The sequence below is a fragment of the Muscardinus avellanarius genome, assembly GCF_963383645.1.
Source record: "Muscardinus avellanarius genome assembly, chromosome: 11".
In the NCBI taxonomy this organism is placed as follows: Eukaryota; Metazoa; Chordata; class Mammalia; order Rodentia; family Gliridae; genus Muscardinus; species Muscardinus avellanarius.
In genome coordinates this window covers 8886697-8908343 of record NC_137797.1, presented here as the reverse complement: position 1 = coordinate 8908343, position 21647 = coordinate 8886697, and the positions used below count along the sequence as shown (strand labels likewise).

At 56.9% G+C, this 21647-nt stretch overlaps 2 protein-coding genes across 7 annotated transcripts in view; one reads left to right on the top strand and one right to left on the bottom strand.

The window, feature by feature from the left end:
* Positions 1–1293: 1293 nt before the first annotated feature.
* SGSM3 (small G protein signaling modulator 3) lies at positions 1294–11885 on the top strand (the record flags this gene model as incomplete). Of its 5 annotated transcripts, none has more annotated exons than XM_080705573.1 (19): positions 1294–1323; positions 7238–7384; positions 7476–7583; positions 8031–8174; positions 8444–8639; positions 8829–8974; positions 9245–9469; positions 9765–9819; positions 9903–10030; positions 10107–10262; positions 10361–10415; positions 10506–10555; positions 10765–10839; positions 10918–10988; positions 11079–11127; positions 11206–11291; positions 11444–11566; positions 11644–11704; positions 11808–11885. In XM_080705573.1, 19 exons carry the CDS (start codon positions 1294–1296, stop codon positions 11883–11885), a joined length of 1983 nt encoding a protein of 660 aa, XP_080561699.1. The 5 variants fall into 5 exon arrangements, with proteins under 5 accessions (XP_080561699.1, XP_080561698.1, XP_080561697.1 ...); XM_080705572.1 differs by having other exon boundaries at positions 10687–10839; XM_080705571.1 differs by having other exon boundaries at positions 10687–10839; positions 11393–11566.
* Positions 11886–13245: 1360 nt separating this feature from the next.
* MRTFA (myocardin related transcription factor A) overlaps positions 13246–21647 on the bottom strand; it is a gene marked incomplete at both ends in the record, with an annotated part of 118642 nt that continues 110240 nt past the window's right edge. For both annotated transcript variants that reach the window (XM_080705227.1, XM_080705226.1), the window contains 6 exons: positions 13246–13763; positions 16155–16212; positions 16414–16560; positions 17391–18374; positions 19319–19484; positions 19587–19840. In XM_080705227.1, the coding sequence (XP_080561353.1) occupies positions 13246–13763; positions 16155–16212; positions 16414–16560; positions 17391–18374; positions 19319–19484; positions 19587–19840 (2127 nt within the window). The remainder of the gene's footprint in view (positions 13764–16154; positions 16213–16413; positions 16561–17390; positions 18375–19318; positions 19485–19586; positions 19841–21647) is intronic.

Sequence of the window (21647 nt, the reverse complement as noted above, 5' to 3'; positions counted from 1 at the left end):
CTGACAAGACCCTGTTTCCAAGCAAAAACTAGCTCAGAGTTAGAATGCCCCTGAAGTCAGTCCCTGGAACTACAAAATAAGTAACTGAATAAAATGGGCAGATATGGGGCCGGGCGTGGTGGCGCACGCTCCTAATCCCAGCATTGTGAGGCTGAGACCAGAGGATCTCAGGCAGCCTCTGCTACTTAGTGAAGCCCTCCGCAACTCAGTGAGACCCTGTTTCAAAAAATAAGAAAACTAAAAAATGGACAGATATGAGTACAAAGGGCTCGCTCTCCCAAGAGAAAAAGAATGATGGTCCTCTGCTCTCCCGATAGGGCAGATGTGTCTGCAGCTGATGAAGCCTGAGGAGCCTTCCAGCTGTGAGAGGTCAGGATAGTAGCCAAGCCTCACCTGCAGGAGACCTGTGGCTTCTCAGCACAATGTCAGGTAGGAGCAGGGCCTACGCCCTCACCAGGAGCTGGAACTGCACCTGCTTTTCATAAACAGCCATCTGTAAGAGAGGCTGTGATGTCTAGACAGTCCTCTCTTTTCTCCTAGGTCTCCAGTGCCCACCCCATTAATTCTGTTTCAAGAGGCAGAGGAGGGGCGAGGAGACCAAGCGGAGCTGTGCTTTTAACATGCTGCTGCTTTCCCCCCCTTGCTGGCGCTCTTGTAGGGGGATGGACTATCAGACTTGATTTTGCCTCTGCGTTTTCCTGATTGTTCTCTTCCTGGTCCTCTTCGGTTGTAGGAAGCCACATACCTTTTGCCAGTGGCCCCTTCTCAGCCCTGACCCCGAGCGTATGGCCCCAGGAGATCTTGGCCAAGTATACTCAGGTACAGCCGTCAGCACAGCCAGGCACCAGCCTGTTGTGCTCCCGTGCTTGAAAAGCCCACCCCTGCAGGCTGCCTACTCTAACCCTAACCCTGGAGTGGGCAGACCATTGCACCATGCTCACAGGGCGCCACCACCAGGATGGCGTCTTAGCTCCCACTGCCCGTGTGAGGCAGCCTCTAAGGAGGAGAATTCCTGGGAAATGCCTGAAGCATGCCTTGCTTTGATCTTACTAACCTTGAACTCTGAGTAAAACAAGGAAAATGCTAGGAGGACTCAGACTGCAGCACCCCTGCGGCTGAGTGGTGAGCAGAGAAGGCTTTGTGGAGAGGTCACCTTGGATGTGGATGGGATTTTAGCACTTTGCCATGTGGGTGGCATCTTTTGGAAATTGTGGTCCCAGGCTGGGGAATAGACAACTGTCTTCCTACTGTGGTTCTAGGAGGAGTCAGAAGAGCAGCTGGAGTTCCACTACGATGAGTTTGGTTTCCGTGTGGATAAAGAAGGTAAGATGGTCTTGCTGATGTCCTTGGGAGGACTCCCAGCTGGGAGTCACATTCCACCTGAGACTTGGTATCTCACCTGCCCCAGAATCAAGAAGAGATGCAAGCCGGGCGTGGTACGCTTATAATCCCCCGTGCTTGGGAGGTGGAGACAGGAGGTTTGAAGCCAGCCTCACTGGCTTAAGAGACCCTGTTTCCAAATAAAAATATTAAAAATAGGTCTGGGAGTATAGCTTGGAGGTAGAAGAGTTTCCAGGAACCCCAGTACCACCAAAAAAAAAAAAAAAAAAAAAAAAGAAGAAGAAGAAGAAGAAAGAAAGAAAAGAATAGATGCATAGCTAGGCAAGGTGCCACACGCCTATAATCCCAATATTTGGGAGAGTGAGACCAGAGGATCACAGGTTCAAGGCTAGCCTCAGCAATTTAGCAAGGTCCTATTTGAAAATAAGAAAATTTAATATGGCTTTGGGGGTATGTAGTATAGAGGTAGAATGCCCCCCCTTGGTTCAAGCTCTAGTACGATATATAATAGATAGATAGATAGATAGCTAGATAGGTGATAGAGTGAGCGAGCTAGGAGTGTATCTCAAGGGAGATGACCCCTGGGTTCAATCCCCAGTACTACAACAGTCAAACCCCAGAAGTATATGTAAGGATGATGCTATTAAAATAGAGACCTCTGATTTTTTTTTTTTTTTTTTTCGGGTCTGGGGATGGCACCCATGGGCATTCTACCTCCGAGCTACACTCCCAGCCCTATTTTTTGTTCTTTATTTGGAAACAGGGTCTCACTGAGTTGCAAAAGGGCCTCAGTACATAGCTAAGGCTGTCTGTGAACCATGATCCTCTGGTCTCAGCCTCCCAAATGCTGAGATTACAAGTGTGTGCCACCATGCCCGGCTGAGACTTCTGAGTTTTTTTTTTTAAGCTTATTTTTATTTTTTATTTTATTTTTTTTAATTGGTGCATTGTAGTCATATATCAGTCACATTGGAGTACAAGACTTGAGAGGATATACAAGCACACATCATCCAATTAGCCCTCATACAGTCCCCATCCCATTCCCTCCCCCTCCCTCCATCCCATGCTTGTTTGGTGATTAACTTTGATACATATGTTTATGTACCTCCTGCTTTTTAAAGAGGCTCCATTCTCCATTCTCCCCTATTCCATACCCTCTGATTGGTCACCTTAATTGCTTCACTATAGGGCCCTTTCTATAGCTCGACCTCTTCCTGTTGCCCCTTTCCTCCTAGTTATTGCTGATTAGGGGAAGCATCTGATTTATATTTTCTGCAATATTTCTCTGTGCATGCCGCGTTGCAAGTACCGATCCCACACTTGACGGCCCCAGTAGTGGCCCGGCTACCTGGTGGACTGATCCAGACCTCGCTGGCTCAAGCAGCGGTCTTGCCTCATGGGAGGCCCCGATTCTGGTCTCGCCAGCCCCAACACCAGCCTAACCCCTCAGCTGGCTCCGATCCCGGCCTTGCTGGCCCCTGCACCAGCCTAACCCCTCAGCAGTCTCCGATCCCGGCCTCGGAGGCCCCAGCACCAGCCTTGCCTCACGGCAGGCTCCGATGCCAGCCATTGGCCCCAGCACCGGCCTGACCCCTCAGCAGTCTCCGATCCTGGCCTCGGAGGCCCCAGCACCATCCTAGCCTCACGGCTGGCTCCAGTCCCGGCTGAGACTTCTGACTTTTAATGGTACTGGGAATTGAACCCAGGAGCATTCTACCTCCAAACTATACCTCATCCCAGTTTTATTTTATTTTTTTTGAAGGTAGATGAGAGTCTCACTACTTGCTAAGGCTGCCCTGGAATCTGCGATTCTCCTGTCTCAGCCTCCCAAGTACTGGGATTAGGATCATGTGCCATCGTGCCCAGCCCCCCCAGCCCTATTTTCTTTCTTTTTTTTTTTGAAACAGGGTCTCACTAAGTTGCTGAGGGCTTTGCTAAGTTGCTGAGGGTAGCCACAAACCTGTGATCCTGTCAGCCTCCCAAGTACTGGGATTACAAGTGTGTACTAGCTAACCTGATGTTTTGGAGGTAAATTTTATCGATCTTCACTTAATAAAAGCATTAACATGCTGAGTGGTGCATGTTTGTAATACCAGCAATTGGGAGGTGAGACAGGAAGATCGCAGTTCAAGGACAGCCTCAGCTACAACTTAGTGAGGCCCTTTGCAACTCAGTGAGACCCTGTTTCAAAATAAAGAATAAAAAGTAGGGCAGGGGGTATAGCTCAGAGGTAGAATGCCTCTGGTTCAATCCCAAGTACCACAAAATAAAAGCATTAACATTCATTGTGGAGAAATTTGAAAAATATAGTAAAATATAAAGGTTAAAATAAAATTAATTAAGCCGGGCATGGTGTCTCATGCTTGTAATCCCAGAATTTGGGAGGCAGAGACAGGAGGATTGCAGTTCAAGGACAGCCTCAGCTACTTAGTGAAGCCCTTTGCAACTCTGTGAGACCCTGTTTCAAAGTAAAAAATAAGAGCCGTGTGTGGTGGCGCACGCTTGTAATCCCAGCATTCAGGAGGAGACTGAGACCAGAGGATCACGGTTTGTGGACAGCCTCAGCTACTTAGTGAGGCCCTCTGCAACTCAGTGAGACCTAGTTTCAAAATAAAGAATAAAAAATAGGGCAGAGGGTATAGCTCAGAGGTCGAATGCCCCTGCGTTCCATCCCCAGACCTGCAAAAAAAAGAAAGAAAGGAAGAAAGAGAAAGAAAAAAAAAAGAAAGAAAGAAAGAATAAAAAATAGGGCTGAGAGTATAGCTTAGAGGTAGAATGCCCTTAATTTCCATTCCTGTACCATTAAAAAATAAATAAAAATTAAATTAAATCAACAATCATAATAGCCTGAAGGTCAACCCTAGCATCTTAATGCCGTCCTTTCCTGGCTCTATGGGTATGGCTTCATGTTCATAGCTAAGATTGCGTCACTGCATGTTCACAACCAGTTCCTGTGTCATTGAGACCTTTTTAAAAGCATGTTTTACCCGGGCGTGGTGGTGCACGCTTGTAATCCCTGCGCTTAGGAGGCTGAGACAGGAGGATCGCACAGGTTCGAAGCTGCCTCAGCTACTTAGTGAGGCTCTTAGCAACTTAGTGAGACCCTGTTTCCATATAAAATATAAAATAGGTCTGGGAGTGTAGCTTGGAGGTAGAAAGCCCCTAGGGTTCCACCTCCAATACCACACACACACACACACACACACACACACACACACACACACACGCATATTTCACAATGGTTGCTCAATATCCAGTTAAAATAGAGTATTGTAATATACATACATATACATATATATACATATATATATATACACATATACATACATATACATATACATATATATGTATGTATGTTTTCTTTTGGGGGTTAGGGGGTATTTTGTGGTATTGAAGGTTGAACCCAGGGGCATTCTTTCTCCAAGCTATACCCCCAGCCATATATATGCCATATATATATATTTTAACTTATGTATTCATTTTTGTGGTACTAGAGATGGAACCTAGGGGCCTTCTACCTCTGGGCTATACCCCTAGACCTTCTTTTGTGTGTGCATGCATGTGTGTGTGTGTGGTAGTGGGGATTGAATCCAGGGGCTTTGTTTTGTACCTGCAGGCTATATACCCCAGCCCTTTTTTTTTTTTTTACTGGGGTTCCTGGAAACCCTTCTATCTCCGGGCTATACTCCCAGACCTATTTTTTTTTTTTTGAAGATTTAAAGAAGTTTATTAGAAAGATAGAAATACAGAAAATAGAAATACAGCCCCATGCCAAAATGGCATGGGGGGGTGACTCAAAATGAGTACACCAGTCCCAGACCTATTTTTTATATTTTTATTTGGAAACAGGGTCTCTTAAGCCAGAGAGGCTGGCTTCAAACCTATGTGATCCTCCTGTCTCTGCCTCCCAAGCGCGGGGATTACAAGCGTGCACCACCACGCCCGGCCCTATTTTTTATTCTTTGTTTTGAAATAGGGTCTCATTGAGTTGCAAGGGCCTCACTAAGTAGCTGAGGCTGTCTGTGAGCTGCAGTCCTACTGTTTTCAGCCTCCCAAATGCTGGGATTACAAGTATGCACCACCACACCCAGCTCTCCCAGCCCTATTTTTTTTATTCTTTATTTTATTTTATTTATTTATTTTTTTGGGTAGTACTGGGGTTCCTGGAAGCCCTTCTACCTCCGGGCTACACTCCCAGACCTATTTTATACTTTTTATTTGGAAACAGGGTCTCTTAAGCCAGTGCCACTGGCTTCACACCTGTGCGATCCTCCTGTCTCTGCCTCCCAAGCGCGGGGATTACAAGCGTGCGCCACCATGCCCAGCTTATTCTTTATTTTGAAACAGGGTCTCAGTAAGTTGTGGAGGGCTCACTAAGTAGCTGAAGCTAGTCACAAACCTGCGATCCTCCTGTCTCACTCAGCCTCCCAATTGCTGGGATTACAAGCATGTGCCCCACACCCAGCTCCTCCAGACCTGTTTTATATTTTACTTGGAAACAGGGTCTCACTAAGTTGCTGAGGGCCTCACTACTTGCTAAGGATAGTTTTGAACCTGCAATCCTCCTGTCTCAGTTTCCCAAGAACTGAGATTATATGCATGTGTCACCACGCCCAGCTATTCTTTTTATTTTGAAACAGGGTCTCAACTAAGTTCCTGAGGCTGGTCTGGAAGCTGCTACTCTTGTTTCAGCCTCCAAGTACTAGAGATTACAAGCATGGACCACCATGTCTGGCTCTTTTTTTTTCTTTCTTCAGTACCGGGGATGGAATGTAGGGTCATTCGACCTCCAAGCTACACCCACAGCCCTATTTTTTTATTCTTTATTTTGAAACAGGGTCTCACTGAGTTGCAAAGGGCCTCACTAAGTAGCTGAGGCTGGCTGTGAACTGCAATCCTCTTGTCTCAGCCTCCCAAATGCTGGGATGACAGGCGTGCCCACCGCGCCCAGCTCATGCCAGCTATTAGAGTATTTTTGTAGCCATGTTTCTGTGAGTTGGCTTCTGGGCCAGGTGTCTGGCCGGGCTGTTGGGAAGGCCATCTGCCAGAACCAGGATTGACCAGGCCAGTACTGTTCCTGGAGCATTTCAGTTGGCTAAAACAATCATCTTTAGATCACTCCTATTTCCAATTCTGACATAAATTTTCTTGTTCTTCTAAATTTGCAGAGAGGTAGAAATTAAAAGCTTAGATCGGGAGAAATACAGGGAGCTTGCTATGATGGAGTCCTAGCGCTCACCATCACACTGCAAAGCGATATTTAGATCGTGCTTGTTTGTTTGTTTTGTGGTACTGGGGATTAAACACAGGGCATTCTGCCTCTGAACCCAAACCTCAACATTTTTCTGTATGTAGTCATCAAGGTTGATTTTTTTTTTTTTTTTCTTTTTATCAGTACTGGGGATGAAACCCAGGGGTATTCTACCTTCAAGCTACACCCCCAGCCCTATTTTTTTTTTTTTATTCTTTATTTTGAAACAGGGTCTCACTGAGTTGCAAAGGGCCTCACTAAGTAGTAGCTGAGGCTGTCAGCGAACCACCATTCTCAGTCTCAGCCTCCCAAATTCTGGGATTACAAGCTTTGTAATTTGATACTGTAATTGATAAGGGCTGGGCCAAGGTTCAGGCCTGAGTCTCTGGGGAAGGGTGGTGCCTTTTCAGGGTCTGGGGTGGCTCTGAGGAGAGGGTAGAGTTCAGGTGTGCTTGCAGTCAGGAGAGCAAAGACATCCGTGTAGAGTCCATGCCAGGGCGATGGTGGCCCCATAGGAGTCTGGGTGCCAAGGGAGTGTTCAGTGAGGAGCCACTTTCCTCCCTCCTCTGCTCTCTCCTGACAAAAGGCACTGAGCTCAGGCCTGGCCCGCTGTCTGGGGCCCCTCTGGTGGAGGACCCCACACAGAGGCTGCGGTGGCAGGCCCACCTGGAGTTCACCCACAACCACGACGTGGGGGATCTCACCTGGGACAAGATCGCGGTGTCCCTGCCCCGCTCTGAGAAGCTCCGCTCCTTGGTGCTGGCTGGCATCCCACATGGCATGAGGCCCCAGGTGAGACAGCACAGGGCCCACAGAGGGGCACGGTGCCCTGCCTGTGACCAGTGTCAAAAGAAAGACCAAGTGCTCCCGCACCCCTCTCCAGCTGTGGATGCGGCTGTCAGGGGCCCTCCAGAAGAAGAGGAGCTCCGAGCTGTCCTACCGCGAGATCGTGAAGAACAGCTCCAACGATGAGACCATTGCCGCCAAACAGGTGACACGGGACAGCTGAGGGGAGGTCAGGAGGGAGGTGTTGCCTGGGGTTCTGGTAGCACACCCTCGTTCTCCCTGGCAGGGGCTGCAGCCCTCTCACCTGCCAACGACCCTGGAGGACACCAGCTCTCTCCCGGGTCCTTTGTAGGCTGGAGGGAGAATTGTCTGAAAGGATCCCAGTGTGCGAGGGACACGGAGGAGGAGATGGTAGAAACAGGGCGGTTTTGAGTGCACATCTAGGCCCTAGACTCATTCATTAGATCTGGCATGGCGATCCGAGGGTCTGTGATGGACTTGTCCACCAGAGAGAGGAAGACACTGACCTGGGGCATCAGGAATCCCCATTGCTGGGACTGAAGCTCCTGGCTTTGCCTACCTGCCTTTCTCACTGGGCCTCTGCAGCTGGGTCTCAAAAGGTCTTGTTGGGTTTGGTGTGGGCGCTTCACAGATCGAGAAGGACCTACTCCGCACCATGCCCAGCAATGCCTGCTTTGCCAACGTGAACAGCATCGGGGTGCCCCGCCTGCGCAGGGTCCTGCGAGCACTGGCCTGGCTCTACCCAGAGATCGGCTACTGCCAGGGCACAGGCATGGTGAGCACAGCCCAGGAGGACAAGCTGCTCCCAGGCTCCTCCAGACCCAAGGGGGCATGCTTCTGCCTCCAGGGCAGTAGGATGGAGGTGAGGGCGCACCAGGGAGGCCAGGGCAGCTGCTGCTGCTCAGCACGGTGGTGGGCACCTGGGTGAGGTGCACCTGGAGGCGGTGTCTCCAAGAGGCTGGCCCTGACTGGTGGCCCAGAGCGCATGCCTGCTCTTGCTCCCGTGAGGACTTGGGTAGAAGCCCCTGTGCTGTGCCTGGCCAGGTGGCCGCCTGCCTCCTGCTGTTCCTGGAGGAGGAGGACACCTTCTGGATGATGTGCGCCATCATCGAGGACCTGCTCCCCGCCTCCTACTTCAGCACCACCCTGCTGGGTGTCCAGACTGACCAGCAGGTCCTGCGCCACCTCATCGTCCAGTACCTGCCTCGCTTGGACAAGCTGCTGCAGGAGCATGACATCGGTATGGCCTGGCAGCCGCCCTCCTCTGACCAGGGGTCCTGGGGCACGGTCCCAGTTCTGCTGCTCCAAGGCCTCGGGGCACAGCAGCCAAGGGTGAAGGCCAGGCCCTGGGCCCAGGCCCCCCGTCCTCGTCTACCCGCTGCTGCTCTCTGGGAGGTCTCCCCAGCCCCAGGCTCTGGTGTCTCTGCAGAGCTGTCGCTGATCACGCTGCACTGGTTCCTCACGGCCTTCGCCAGCGTGGTGCACATCAGCCTGCTGCTGCGCATCTGGGACCTGTTTTTCTACGAGGGCTCCCTGGTGCTGTTCCAGACCACGCTGGGCATGCTGCGCCTCAAGGTGCCCGCCCTGCCTGGTCCCTCCAGGCCAAGAACGGGAGCATGTGTGCCAGGCCCCGCAGATCTGGGTGGGCGCGGGCATATCCTTTCTCCAGGCTTTGGTGCGGTGTGGCCAAGCGCGGCCCCTGCTGAGAGGCCCTCCGTGTGGGTGGGCTGGGGGGCCTCCCGCCGGCAGGACCAGCCTCTGCCTCTGTGACTATGCCAGAGGGCACCGGTCTCCAAGAACAGTGCTGGTGCCAACCCCTGCCCCTCCCTTCCCTCACACGCGTAGGAGGAGGAGCTGATCCAGTCAGAGAACTCTGCGTCCATCTTCAACACACTGTCTGACATCCCAGCGCAGATTGAGGATGCAGAGCTGCTCCTGGGGGAAGCCATGCGCCTGGCCGGCTCCCTCACTGACGTGGCCGTGGAGACCCAGCGCCGAAAGCACCTGGCCTACCTCATCGCAGACCAGGGCCAGCTGCTAGGGACCAGCGCCGCCACCAACCTCTCCCAGGTGCACTAAGCTAGGAAGCATGTGGTCCCTAAGGAAAGCCCAAGCGACAGAATGGCCTCCCCTCCACCCCAGCTCGCACCCCTCTGCGGGAGACCCGGCCTCTGCAGTGCCGGGCATCCTGGGGCTCTGAGCCTGGCACGGTTTGTGAGTGGGACAGACCCGGCCCTGAACCGATGGTACCTTTCTGACCTCAGAGCAGCAGAGGCCATGCCAAGCGAGCTAGCACAGGTGAAGTGCCAAGGGTCAGCGCCTTCCCGGTGGGGCTGGCGCACTGACCCGCTCCCCCCACTAACAGGCGGTTCGGCGCCGGACCCAGCGGAGGAAGTCGGCCATCAGCTCCCTGCTCTTCGGTGAGTGCCGCGGGCAGGGCGGGTCCGAGCTGCACCACAGGGTCTGCCCTTCCTCCCGGCTGCTGCTGAGCTCTGCTCCTTAGGGGAGGACGACCTGGAAGCCCTGAAGGCCAAGAACATCAAGCAGACAGAGCTGGTGGCCGACCTCCGCGAAGCCATCTTGCGCGTGGCCCGCCACTTCCAGTGCACGGACCCCAAACACTGCAGTGTGGTGAGCGGGGCGCCAGGTCTGACGGGCGCGGCTGCCCTCGCGCAGGGCCCTCGCCACACCTTGTCTTCTCTGGCAGGAGCTGACCCCAGACTACAGCATGGAGAGCCACCATCGGGACCACGAGAACTACGTGGCGTGCTCGCGCAGCCACCGGCGCCGGGCCAAGGCGCTGCTGGACTTCGAGCGGCAGGACGACGACGAGCTGGGCTTCCGCAAGAACGACATCATCACAGTGCGCGCGCCCTCCTGCCCGAGCCCCCGCTTCAGAGGTGGGGCTGTGGGTTCTCGGCCAGGCCGGCTCCGGCTGAGCCCTGTTCTCCGCCTCTGTAGGTCGTTTCTCAGAAGGACGAGCACTGCTGGGTGGGCGAGCTGAACGGCCTGAGAGGTGAGGCCTTCGCCGCCCTCCCCCTCGGTGCCGCTGGGCTTTCCTCCTGGCCTGCCCCCCCACCGGGGCTCAGCTCTGCTTCTCCCGCAGGCTGGTTCCCGGCCAAGTTCGTGGAAGTCCTGGATGAACGCAGCAAGGAGGTAAGAGGGCCGCGGGATGGGGCTGCTCCCGTGATGGCTCAGCCCGGCATGGCAGGCCCCGGCAGGCCCTGTCCTGAGTGAGGCCGGGGACAGGAGAGGGTGGCCGAGTTCTCAGACCACCTCCCCCCCAGTACTCCATTGCGGGGGACGACTCGGTGACGGAGGGGGTCACGGACCTCGTGCGAGGAACCCTCTGCCCAGCCCTCAAGGCTCTGTTTGAACACGGACTGAAGAAGCCGTCCCTGCTCGGGGGTGCTTGCCACCCGTGGCTGTTCATCGAGGAGGTGAGCCCCCGGCCGCGGGTGGGAGGAGCTGGCGCGGCCTTCGTGCCTTAGTGCCACTGCGCCCCTCCTGCCCCCCAGGCAGCAGGCCGCGAGGTTGAGAGAGACTTTGACTCGGTGTATTCCCGCCTGGTGCTCTGTAAGACCTACAGGTAGGAGGATGCCCGCCCCTCCCTCCCGCGGGCCGGGGGAGGGGCGGGGCAGGGAGGCCGCCTCCCGGGACTGGAGCTTTGGTCCCTCAGGTTGGATGAAGATGGCAAAGTCCTGACCCCAGAGGAGCTGCTCTACCGGGTAAGTGGGCCACTCTGCCAGTCGAGACCTGTCCTGGGGGCTGACGGCGCCCCCGAGTGACCGCTGTGCCCTCCCCAGGCGGTGCAGTCAGTGAATGCGACCCATGACGCAGCGCATGCGCAAATGGATGTGAAGCTTCGCTCGCTGATCTGCGTGGGGCTCAAGTAAGTAGAGAAACGGCTGGAGGGGCCAAGGGACGAGGACCCCGGGACGGGCTCTGTGTGCGGCCCTTCCCTCCCCAAAAGGGCGCCCAGAAGCGGCTAAGGGAGTCGGGGGTCGTGGGCCTGCCTCCCCTTCCTCCCGGCCTCGTCCACAGTGAGCAGGTGCTGCACCTGTGGCTGGAGGTGCTGTGCTCCAGCCTGCCCACCGTGGAGAAGTGGTACCAGCCCTGGTCCTTCCTGCGCAGCCCCGGCTGGGTCCAGATCAAGTGTGAGCTACGGTGAGGCCCCGGCAGGCGGCTCTGGGGGCCTGGGGTGGGGGTGGGTGGCCCCACTGACGAGGCTCCCCCTTCCCCAGCGTCCTCTGCTGCTTCGCCTTCAGCCTCTCTCAGGACTGGGAGCTCCCTGCGAAGAGAGAGGTGGGTGTGTGGCGGGGCGGGCCCATCCCATCCAGGGAGGCCAGGGTGGGCGCAGGGGAGCCTCTGCGCACAGCGGGAATGAGGGCCTTTCCCACCGCAGGAGGAGAGGCAGCCGCTGAAGGAGGGCGTTCAGGACATGCTGGTGAAGCACCACCTCTTCAGCTGGGACATAGATGGGTGACCCTCCTCCGGCCGCCCTGCCAGGCCCCTCCCTCAGGGAGAGTGGCACCACTGCAGCCGGCCCCACGTGGGGGCCAGGGAAGGAGGAACTCCAGAACCACGCCCAGGACTGGGTTCGGGGCCCTTGCCCCAGGGTCCTGAGGAAGCTCTGTGCCCAGCTGCATAGTTGGACTAACCAAAAACCTGGAGGTGGAGCGCATGTGCGTCTTGCTCAGGAAGTGGGTTGGGATGTGTAATGGCAGATAAGGCCACTTGGTTTGTAAATAAATTAATCTTTGAGAACGCACTTCCTATCATCTGTTCAGCTGGCCGCAGAGCCCTGCAGCTGGGCTTCAGGACCATGGCAACTTGCATGCAGGGGTGAAGCGAGCACAGGCGCCTGTCTGGACAGAATGAGGAACTGATGTGTCGGTGTTTTTGTTTTTATTTTAAAAAGTTCACACGGCTCCCCACCCTTGTCCCAGCACTGGTTTTGGTGACTCCATCCCTGCGTCCCTTTGATGGAGGCCAGTGGCTGCCCCGCGGCAGGGTGGCACAGGGCCCTGCCGCAGGGCCCGTTGGCTGCGTGAGGAGATGGGATGGAATGTGGTGGGGAGAGCCCTGGCGAGGCCAAGGATTACCTCCGCCCTGTGGCACTCGGAAGCTGGGCGGGTGGGGTGCTGGCCGAGGCGGGGTGGCTACATGTCAAACACGCGTGAGGAGCGAGCCTGGGAGCTGCACGGCAGGTGGGATGCCGAGCCACATGGCACGTAGCTCTGCTGACCCTGCGTCCAGCCCCAGGCCCTTCTGTATGTGAAAGGATGGGAGGCGCCAGCCCATCTCCCACTCCCCCAAAAATATATGTATATATGTATGTCGATATATAATATAGAGGTATGTATGTACACCTGTACAGAAAATTTTGCCACCAACCACTAAATGGTTACACTACACCAAGACACTAAACTGGCAAAAAGCCCCTCTGGAAGGTGGCCAATTGGGAACAGGGAGTAGAAGCCCAACCTAGTAAGTTTCTTCCCTCTCGGGGAAGGGTGAGAAAGGAGGGGCAGCCTGACCCGCCTCTGCCACGGTCAGAAGAGCACCCTCAGGGCTGGGCCTCCCCGCCTTGGCTAAGCTGCAGCCAGGCCTCACCTCTGACCTCAAAAAGGAGGCTGAGTTGAATGGCTCGGGCTGCCCAGGCCTCCAGAACCCCCAGTGTGGGACCCAGAGCTGCTGCCTGACAGCTGCTCCCCTCTGCCCAGTGAGCCTGAGCCGGGACTGTGATTGTCAAGCACTCACAACCACAGGGGAGCCATGCTGGCCACGGCTCTGTGGCTCCCTAACTTCCAACCCACTCCCCACCCGTCTCTAGCGCCAGAGAGCTACAAGCAGGAATCCCAGTGTAGCTGCAAATCGTGGCCGTCGAGGAAGTCCGTGGAGAAGAGGCTGGGGGCTGCGGTGCTGAGGGGGGCCAGGCTGAGCACGGGTCCACCTGAAGACAGCTCCAGCCAGTCCATGCTGTCTAGGTGGCCGTCAGCCAGGTCTAGGCCCACGCCACTGCTGGGCTCAGGGGCAAAGTGCAGTTCCGAGGTGTCCATGGGTGACGGGGGGTGGTCCAGGATAGCAGAGCTGCTCAGCATCTGGCTGTGGAGGTCATCGATGAGGGATAGGGGCTCCGGCCCTTCGTGCCCACCGGTCAGCAGGGGCAGCCCTGTGCTGCTCTCCAGGAAGTCCTCCAGGCGTCCTGGGAGGGCAGGTGAGACGGGTGGAGGTGGGGCAGCCTGGGGGAGCTCAGCGGCAGGTGAGGGCTGTGCCGCCAGAGGAGACCCGCAGGCCACTGCTGGGGGTGGCTTCTCCTTCCCTGGTAGGGATGGTGGCTCCTTGAAGTCTGCTGAAATTTCTGCCAATTGAGACAGGGAATGGTGTCAAATCAGGAGTAAAAACGTGCAGAATGACTGAAGACCCTTACCTAAATACCACAGAGAATAAAATGCATCAGGGACAGATGAACCTGAAACTACAAAACAGGAGAAAACATGGGAACTCTTTGACTTGAGATTTGGCAATAATCTCTTGGTTGTGACACCAAAAGCACAGTAACAAGTTCTATCAGGCGTGCTGGCAGATGCCTGTAGTCCCAGCATGTAGGAGGCTGAGACAGGAAGTTCACTCCTGTCAAAACAGCAGAAAATGCGTCCCAGCAAGGGGCTGGGGTAGCTCAGTGGCCCTGGTTCCATCCCCAATGAAAGTGGAGCCCCGTGCACTGTTAGAAGATGGACAGTGGTATAGCCACTTGAAAAACAGCATGGGTTGGTTCCTCAAAACACGGATCCAGCAGTCCCACATTCGGGAATATACCCAGGAGAAGGGAAGGGGGGGCTCAGAGACGTGCGTGCTCTAGTCTGGTAGCAGCGTTAGACAGTGGCCGAAAGGTGGGCCAAGTGTCCACTGATGGGTGAACAGACAAGGGCCACTCACAAAGACAAGTGCTGAGTCCACAGAGCGGGACGGTGCTCAGCCTGAGAGCAAGGGGTGGGAGTTTTTGTCCAATGGGTACAGTTTCAGTTTGGGATACTGAACAGGTTCTAGAAACTGGCAGGGGGATATGCTGCACAGCACTGATGCACTCAACGCCATTAAATCACACCCTTCGACATGGTCACACTGGCCAACTGTGTTGCATCTCTTTTGCCACAAGAGAACTGCACAGAAAGCAGGCTGGCTCCCTGACCTGCCAGGTCCCAGCTGATCTCCCCGCAGCTGCTGCCTCGGAGAGCCTGCCTGCTGCTGCTGCCGCCACCGGCCCCTTTCAAACTCCCTCTTCTAGTCGTCTTTGCCAGCCCTTGGCCATTTCTCAGTGGGAATAGGCAGCACCCTCATCTTTTTCTCTGCCCTCCCTTACGTGGGTGGCTGCACCCCTCCTGAAGCCCAGCTGTCCTCAGAGCGGGTCCCATGTCAGCTCTGGTTAAGACAGCACAGGCCCAGCACGCAGAGATGCTCCCTAGGCCTTGAGAGTCAGACCTGAGGAACAGCAGCTATTGTAAACAAATAAAATACACGTTAACCTAAACTCACTGCTCAGAAGTGTGCAGATCAGTGGCTGCGCTCACTGTCCCACTGCCACAATCACCACATGGGAGAAGATGCCACGTGCTGGGCACACGAACCTCACACATCCCCCGCAAGCGTACCACACACTCCGCCTTCTTCCTATTGCCACCCAAAGGTCCCCACGCTCCTCCCAGGAGCTGACCCTCCACCCCTGCAGAAGGTCCCTCCCCACATGAAGGGGTCTTTCCCACTCTGAGATGAAGGACCTCAGCAGACACGCGGCTACTTTCCCTACATAGCACCTGCCCTCCTTTCTCCCATTCTCAGGGGAACTGCCCCGGCTCTCCCCGCGGCCTCCCAGTCCTCCGCCCGGGGCCTGCCACGCTGGCAACCGCATGTTGCCCACGCCCAAGGTCAGGTCTGCACCCCTGGCTTCCAGGACAGCACCTCTGCCTCATCCGCTTGTCCCTCTCACAAAGGCCAGGCTCTGTCCTTTCTGCTTCACCAGCCTCAATCCCTGGACTGCCCCACTTTGTGGCTCTGATGGTGCCAGTGGAGACGCTGACAGCTCCAAACTGGTCCAGCCCTGTCTTCCCAAATGTCCACCTCACTCTCCACCCAATGTCTCCTGATATTGGCAGGCCCTGTCTGAGGCCACGCCCGCACGTCCCCACATGACCCCACAGGTGATGGCAACCTCACCCCAGAGCCTCAGGCGCAGCCTAAGTCAGCCCACAGGACACGAGTACGGCACCAATGCCAGCGGCTCCCGCACCAGACAGCAGCGGTCTCACCGCCAACAACCACTCAGCAGCCAGGTCCTGCCTCCAACGTCCACTCTGTTCTAAGTGCACCGCTCCACCCTGTGGCCCGGAGGCCTCTAGGCCCCTTGCCCTGCCCCTCCAGCGTGCGGGGCACAGCCTTCACATCCAGCCAAAACGCCACTGCACAGTCCATGCACTTGGGCTACAACACCTGCTGTTTTTCTTCACACCCGACTGAGCTGTGTTCCTTCAACATGTCCTGGGGCTGTGAGGCCCAGCAGAGCCAGGGTGCACAGCCTCAGTCCAAGGACAGCACCTCCACGTCGCCCCGGGCCCCCCAGGCCTTGGAGGCTGTGGCCTCAGTCCTCACTGTAGCCACAGCTCAGTGCTCGAGAAGTAAGCCGGCCAACTTGGGGCTACAAACAACCGATAGACAGAGGCGGCAGAAAGGGAGGCCACTAGGACCTGGGCTTTACCTCCACTCTGAATGAGAATGTCGAACAGGTCATCCATCTGCTGGCTCGAACCATTTTCCTATAGAATAAAAACAGAAGAAAACAATCTAAATGGGACCCCCAAACAGTCTGGGCTCAAGCCCCTCCTCCTGCCCCCAATGGGGAAGCTCCCAGCCCAGCTGGCTCCATCGGCTGCCTGGAGCCCTCCAAGGCTTCTGCCGGCTGCTCCTCTGGGAGGACCACGGCCACCGCCCGCACTGGCCGGCCCAGTCACCTTCACCTGCTGTTTGGGCTGCTGGGTCACAGCCTCGTCATAGCCAGGTGGCTCCTTCTTCAGCAGAGGGGTGGGGGTCCCAAAAGGGGGCTGCGGCAGGTGCTCCAGGTCCATTTGGGCAGGTGGGGCTGGAGAGCCAGGCTGGGACAAGGGCTGGAGGGGAGGCGGGGAGGAGAGTGGCTGAGGGGGGCAGGGAGGCCACGTCCTGCTGCGCAGGGGAAGCCTGGCCCCTCACACGCAGGGGAGGCAGCACTGGGTGAGTGGCTGCCCTGTGGGGTTTGGTATAAGCCACAGGCAAAGAGGAGACTCTGAGCTGATGTCACGCTAAGAGTTTTGCTGTGTCTGTCCACGAATGTGTCTGTGCACGCTGGGAAGTTGAACCCAGGGGCCTGCTACCTCTGGGCTACACGCCCAGACCTATTTTATATTTTTTATTTGGAAACTGGGTCTCTTAAGCCAGCTGAGGCTGGCTTCAAACCTGCACATTCCTCCTGCCTCAGCCTCCCAAGTGCGGGGATTACAAGCTTGCTTCACCACGCCCAGCTTTTTGTTTTGTTTTGTTTTTGAAACAGGTCTCACTAGGTTCTTGAGTCTCACACCTAGCTCTAAGTTAACACCCTTCTTATCCCCACCCGAGGTCTCCTGAAGCCCCAGGCTCTGCAGGGCAGAGGCCACACTCAGCCTGAGAGCAGCTCCCTCTTGGCCTGGGCTGGTGGAGGGTCTGGGCTGGGAGGGTCCCGAGCTGAATGTGGACACAGACAGCTGAACATGCTAGCCCAGGGCAGGGGACTGCTGACCCTCACGAGGCCACCCTGTGGGACAGTGGTGTGAGGGTCTGCACTTGCCTCCAGGGGGTTCCCTCGTGGCTGCTAGGTCCTTTAACCTTCTCAAGCCTCAGTACCCTTCTTGCTTGGTGAGATGGGTTTCAGAGGCTTAACAGGAACCCTCCCGCCCTGCCACCCGCAGCTCCCACCCGCAGCTACCTGCAGGGGGCTCCCACTGGGCAGGCCAGGGCTGTCGGCCTTCTTATTGGTCACGGTGAGGACGAGGTGGGTCCCTGTGGAGTCGGTGATGAGGGTGGGGGGGCTGGTCCCCTTGAGGAGGCCGGTGCCCTGAGGGCCCAGGAGCAGCTGGGGGGCAGGGACCACCTCGGGCTCGGGCGGCATGGCTTCCTGCTTCACCACCACAGCCGGGGTGCCCCCGGCCAGGGCGCGGGCCTCGCTGTGGCTGTCAGCGGGGGCTGCCAGGCCAGGGCTGAAGGGGTGAGCGGTGCCTGGGAGCTGGTGGCTCAGCTGGCAGCTGGAGAAGCTGCTCTCCTGCTTCACGGGGGCGGGCTGCTGGGCCCGCTTCTCCTGCTCCAGCTGCAGCCGGAGCAGCTCCACCAGCTGCTGCTTCTGCCGCAGCATGCGGGTGAGCTCCTCGATCTGCTTGTCCTTCTCCTGCAGCATCTGATCCTTGTCCAGGCCCTCCAGTTCGGCCCGTGCGCCGGGGCTCAGGCAGCAGGGCGCCGCGCGGGCACCCTCCTCCTTCACCAGGAGCTGCAGCGGTGAGGCCTGCAGAGTGAGCTGCGTCAGCGGCGAGGTCGCCATCTCACCAAAGGTGTCCCCAGGTGTGGAGTTCTCATCGCCTGTGCTGAGCAGCGAGCGCTCTGAGGGCGTGGGAGAGACGGGGGGCGTGGAGCCAGTGCTACCAAACTTCACCACACCGTTGCTGGTCACCGTGGCCACCACCACCTCGGCGGGGGCCAGACCCGCTGCCACCAGGGCCGGCCCCGTGCTTAGCCGGGCAGCCGGGAAGGCCACCACCACCTCGCCAGCCTTGGACAGGAGAGAGGAAGCGGCGGGGGCCTTGGCTCCGGGGGCTGGGCTGACTTGGTCTTGGTAGGCGCGCAGGCGCTCAATCAGCTCTGTCTTTGTGCCTGAGACGGGCAGTGACCGCAACTTCAGCTCCTGCTTCAGCTCTGCCACCTGCGGAGTCGAGTCAGAGTGACAGGGCTGAAGAGCTGGACCAAGGGAACTGGGTCCAGGCATTAGTACAAGCCGCAGAAGACAGGAGGGCAACACACGGGTCCCACCAGCCACCTCTGACACAGGACACAGCATCCCGAGTCCTCCCACAGCCCTGGAAGCAGAGTGCGCCTGCCGCCAGCCCGCCCAGTATGCTGGTAACAGGGGCCTCCTGGTTAAAACACACCCCAGGCCCAGCACCTGGTGCTCAGCATATTTCCCTGGACACACTAAATTCTACAGGGGAGGGCACTACCCCAACAGAGGAAAACAACTTGGAGATCACATTGCTGGTGAGTCGCTGGTCCGAGACTGACTTGCAGCCCCGCCCACCACCAGCAGTGCGCCATCCTGCTGGCATCTGGTCCTGTGAGGCAAGCCCAGGCCACACGAGGGCCAAGCCTTCAGTTACAGCTGGAGAGCAGAGAGTCTGGACAGCCCTGTCTACTGCTGAGCAAGCCCGTGACCTCAGGCGCACTCCTCTGCCTGGCTCACTCTCCTGTAGGAGACCAAGCCCCACTTCTCACCCAGCATCACGGAGGTCGAAGGCACGAGATGCACGGTCATTTGGTGGGTGAAGGACCCTGTGGTTGCAGACCAGAACCTGAAGCCCTGCTGGGCCTTCTCTGCATAAAAACCAACCCCGAGCCGGGCGTGGTGGCACACCCTTGTAAACCCAGCACTTGGGAGTCTGAGACGGGATCGCACAGGTTCAAAACCCAGCTACTGAGTGAGGCTCTCAGCAACTCGGTGAGACCCTGTTTCCAAATAAAGTATAAAATAGGTCTGGGAGTATAGCCCGGAGGTAGAAAGCCCCTGGGTTCCACCCCAGTACCACAAAAAACCAACAAAAACCCAACCCTGAGAGCTCCTGCAGGACACGGAGAGGGCCGGCGGCCACCTACCTTCATGTCATCCAGGTTGGCCGGCAGGGCTCCCGGCTTACCAGACAGTGGGGTGCTGTTCTGACGTGCCAGCCCACTGGGCCCCGGGGAGCCAGAGCCGCCACTGGCAGTGGAGAGGCTGCGTGCTGGGGGGGGCCCGCCACTTCCCAGAGACTCTCCCGCTGGCCTGAGCAGAGGAAAGGGCAGAAATGAGAACGGTCAACACTGCCCGCAAGCCCAGGCGCGGGCTGAGTGGAGTGCTGGCGGGCAGCGGAGGTGCTGGGCTCACTTGGGTGGGGCCGGCAGGATGGCCTGGTAGTTGTAGTGCTGCTGCTGCTGCTGGTTGAGGATCTGCAGCTGCAGGAAGAGCTGCTGCTGCTGCAGGATCTTGGCGTAGGAGGAGTCCATGGCGGGCGCGCCCTTGTCCTGCTTTTGGTCCGGGGGGATGTACTGGTGGTACTTGAGCTTCTTCACCTTTGGCTTCTGCTCCTTGGCCTTCTTGCTGCGCTGCGACTTCTCGCTGGCAGACTTGGGTTGGCTTTGCTGAGGGCACGGGGACAGGGCGTCACAACCGATGGGGCTTCTGAGCAGCCCCAAATGCCCACACCTCTTTTTTTGTGTGCGGGTCTGGGGACGGAACCCAGGGCATTCGGCCTCTGAGCTACACCCCCTGCCCTAGTGTTTATTCTTTATTTTGAAACAGGGTCTCACTGAGTTGTGAAGGGCCTCACTACGTAGCTGAGGCTGTCTGTGAACCACGATCCTCCGGTCTCAGCCTCTGGAACACTGGGATTCCAAGTGTGCGCCCCATGCCCGGCTCCATGCCTCTTTTCCTACTGGACCATGCCTTCTGCCCAGTAGGTGCTAGTGAGGGGCTGGACTTCCTAGCACTGCCCAGAAAGTCAACCCAAAGTACAGACACAGATGTCACTGCACCCCATGCAGAGATGACCGCCACAGGAAATAGCCACAGCTGGCTGTGAGCCCGCGTCAGAGGAGGCGGCTCACAGCGCGTGCGTGGCCCTTCCAGGAGCCTCCCCAGCAAGAACTCAGCGGTTACACGGTGACTTTAACCTTGATCCAGCTGGGACTCCAAACGCGCCCGCTCCTGTCCCAAAGGCTCCCAACTGGCACCACCCCAGGCTGGGAAGGCCAGAGGCCCAGGCTGACCGACAAGGGCCAGCACTGGTGCTGGGGCCTGTCCTGCTGTGGGGAAGGCAGAGCTGGAGGGCAGCAGGGTCGGCAGGGAGAGACCACTGGGAGCCTGGGGGCTTGGGGCTCAACCAGGTGGCCACGGGAGCAAAAGGAAGGTCTAGGCAGAGGAGAGAAGAGACCAGGTGGACCTGGCTCACGGGGCAAGGAGAGAAGCCAGAGGACACAGATGGGGACAGCGGTGGGGTGCATGCGGGGATGGGGCGGAGCGAGCAGGAGAGGACAGGTGTAAGGGGGCAATGCCAGTGGAGCTGTCCAGGCTCTGGTCCTAAAGATTCCAGAAGCAGGAGGTTCTCTGGGGCAGGGAGGACCTGGCATCTGCCCCGCTCAAGGCCAGCAGTGCCCAGCCACACGTGTCCCCCACACCAGGGACATAAACCCTCCCTTCCTCCTTCCCTCCAGTACTTCAGGACTTAGAGGAAGAAAATAAAAACACCCAGCATTTGGGAGGCTGAGACCAGAGGATCGCGGTTCATGGACAGCCTCAGCTACTTAGTGAGGCCCTCTGCAACTCAGTGAGACCCGGTTTCAAAATAAAAAGAATAAAAAAAAATAGGGCAGGGAATGTAATTCAGAGGTCAAATGCCTCTGGGTTCCATTCCCAGACCCGCAAAAAGAAAGAAAGAAGGAAAGAAAGAAAGAAAGAAAGGGAGGGAGGGAAAAGAAAAGAAAAGCAAGCACTGGAGAGCCACGCCATGTGTGCAGCTCAGGCTGTCACTGGCGGTGAGGAGGGCAGGAGTGACCTGGAGAGCCGGGGGCCACTGTGGGGATTTAACTTGTGGTGCCAGAGGCAGCCCTCAGGGAGGTGACGGGCTAGCGAGGTCATCAGGGTGGCCCTGATTACGACGAGGCGGAGCAGGACACGCGTGCACTTGTCTCTCACACGATGCCGCACTGCCTGGGCCTCTGGCCGTCACCAGGTGGCCTGTGACCTTGAGCCAGGACTGGGGACCTAAACTAACCTTTTTCTTCATAACTTCCCAATCTGCAGTACTGTTATTAGCAACAAGCTCAATCAATGGCGGCTGTGACCATGTCCATGCTGTCATGATGGGCAGTGGAGAGGACAGGTCATCTCAGTGGCCTTCACTGCTCCTCGACCACTGGGAAGACTTGCAGCTGCCCACAGCTGGGCGGA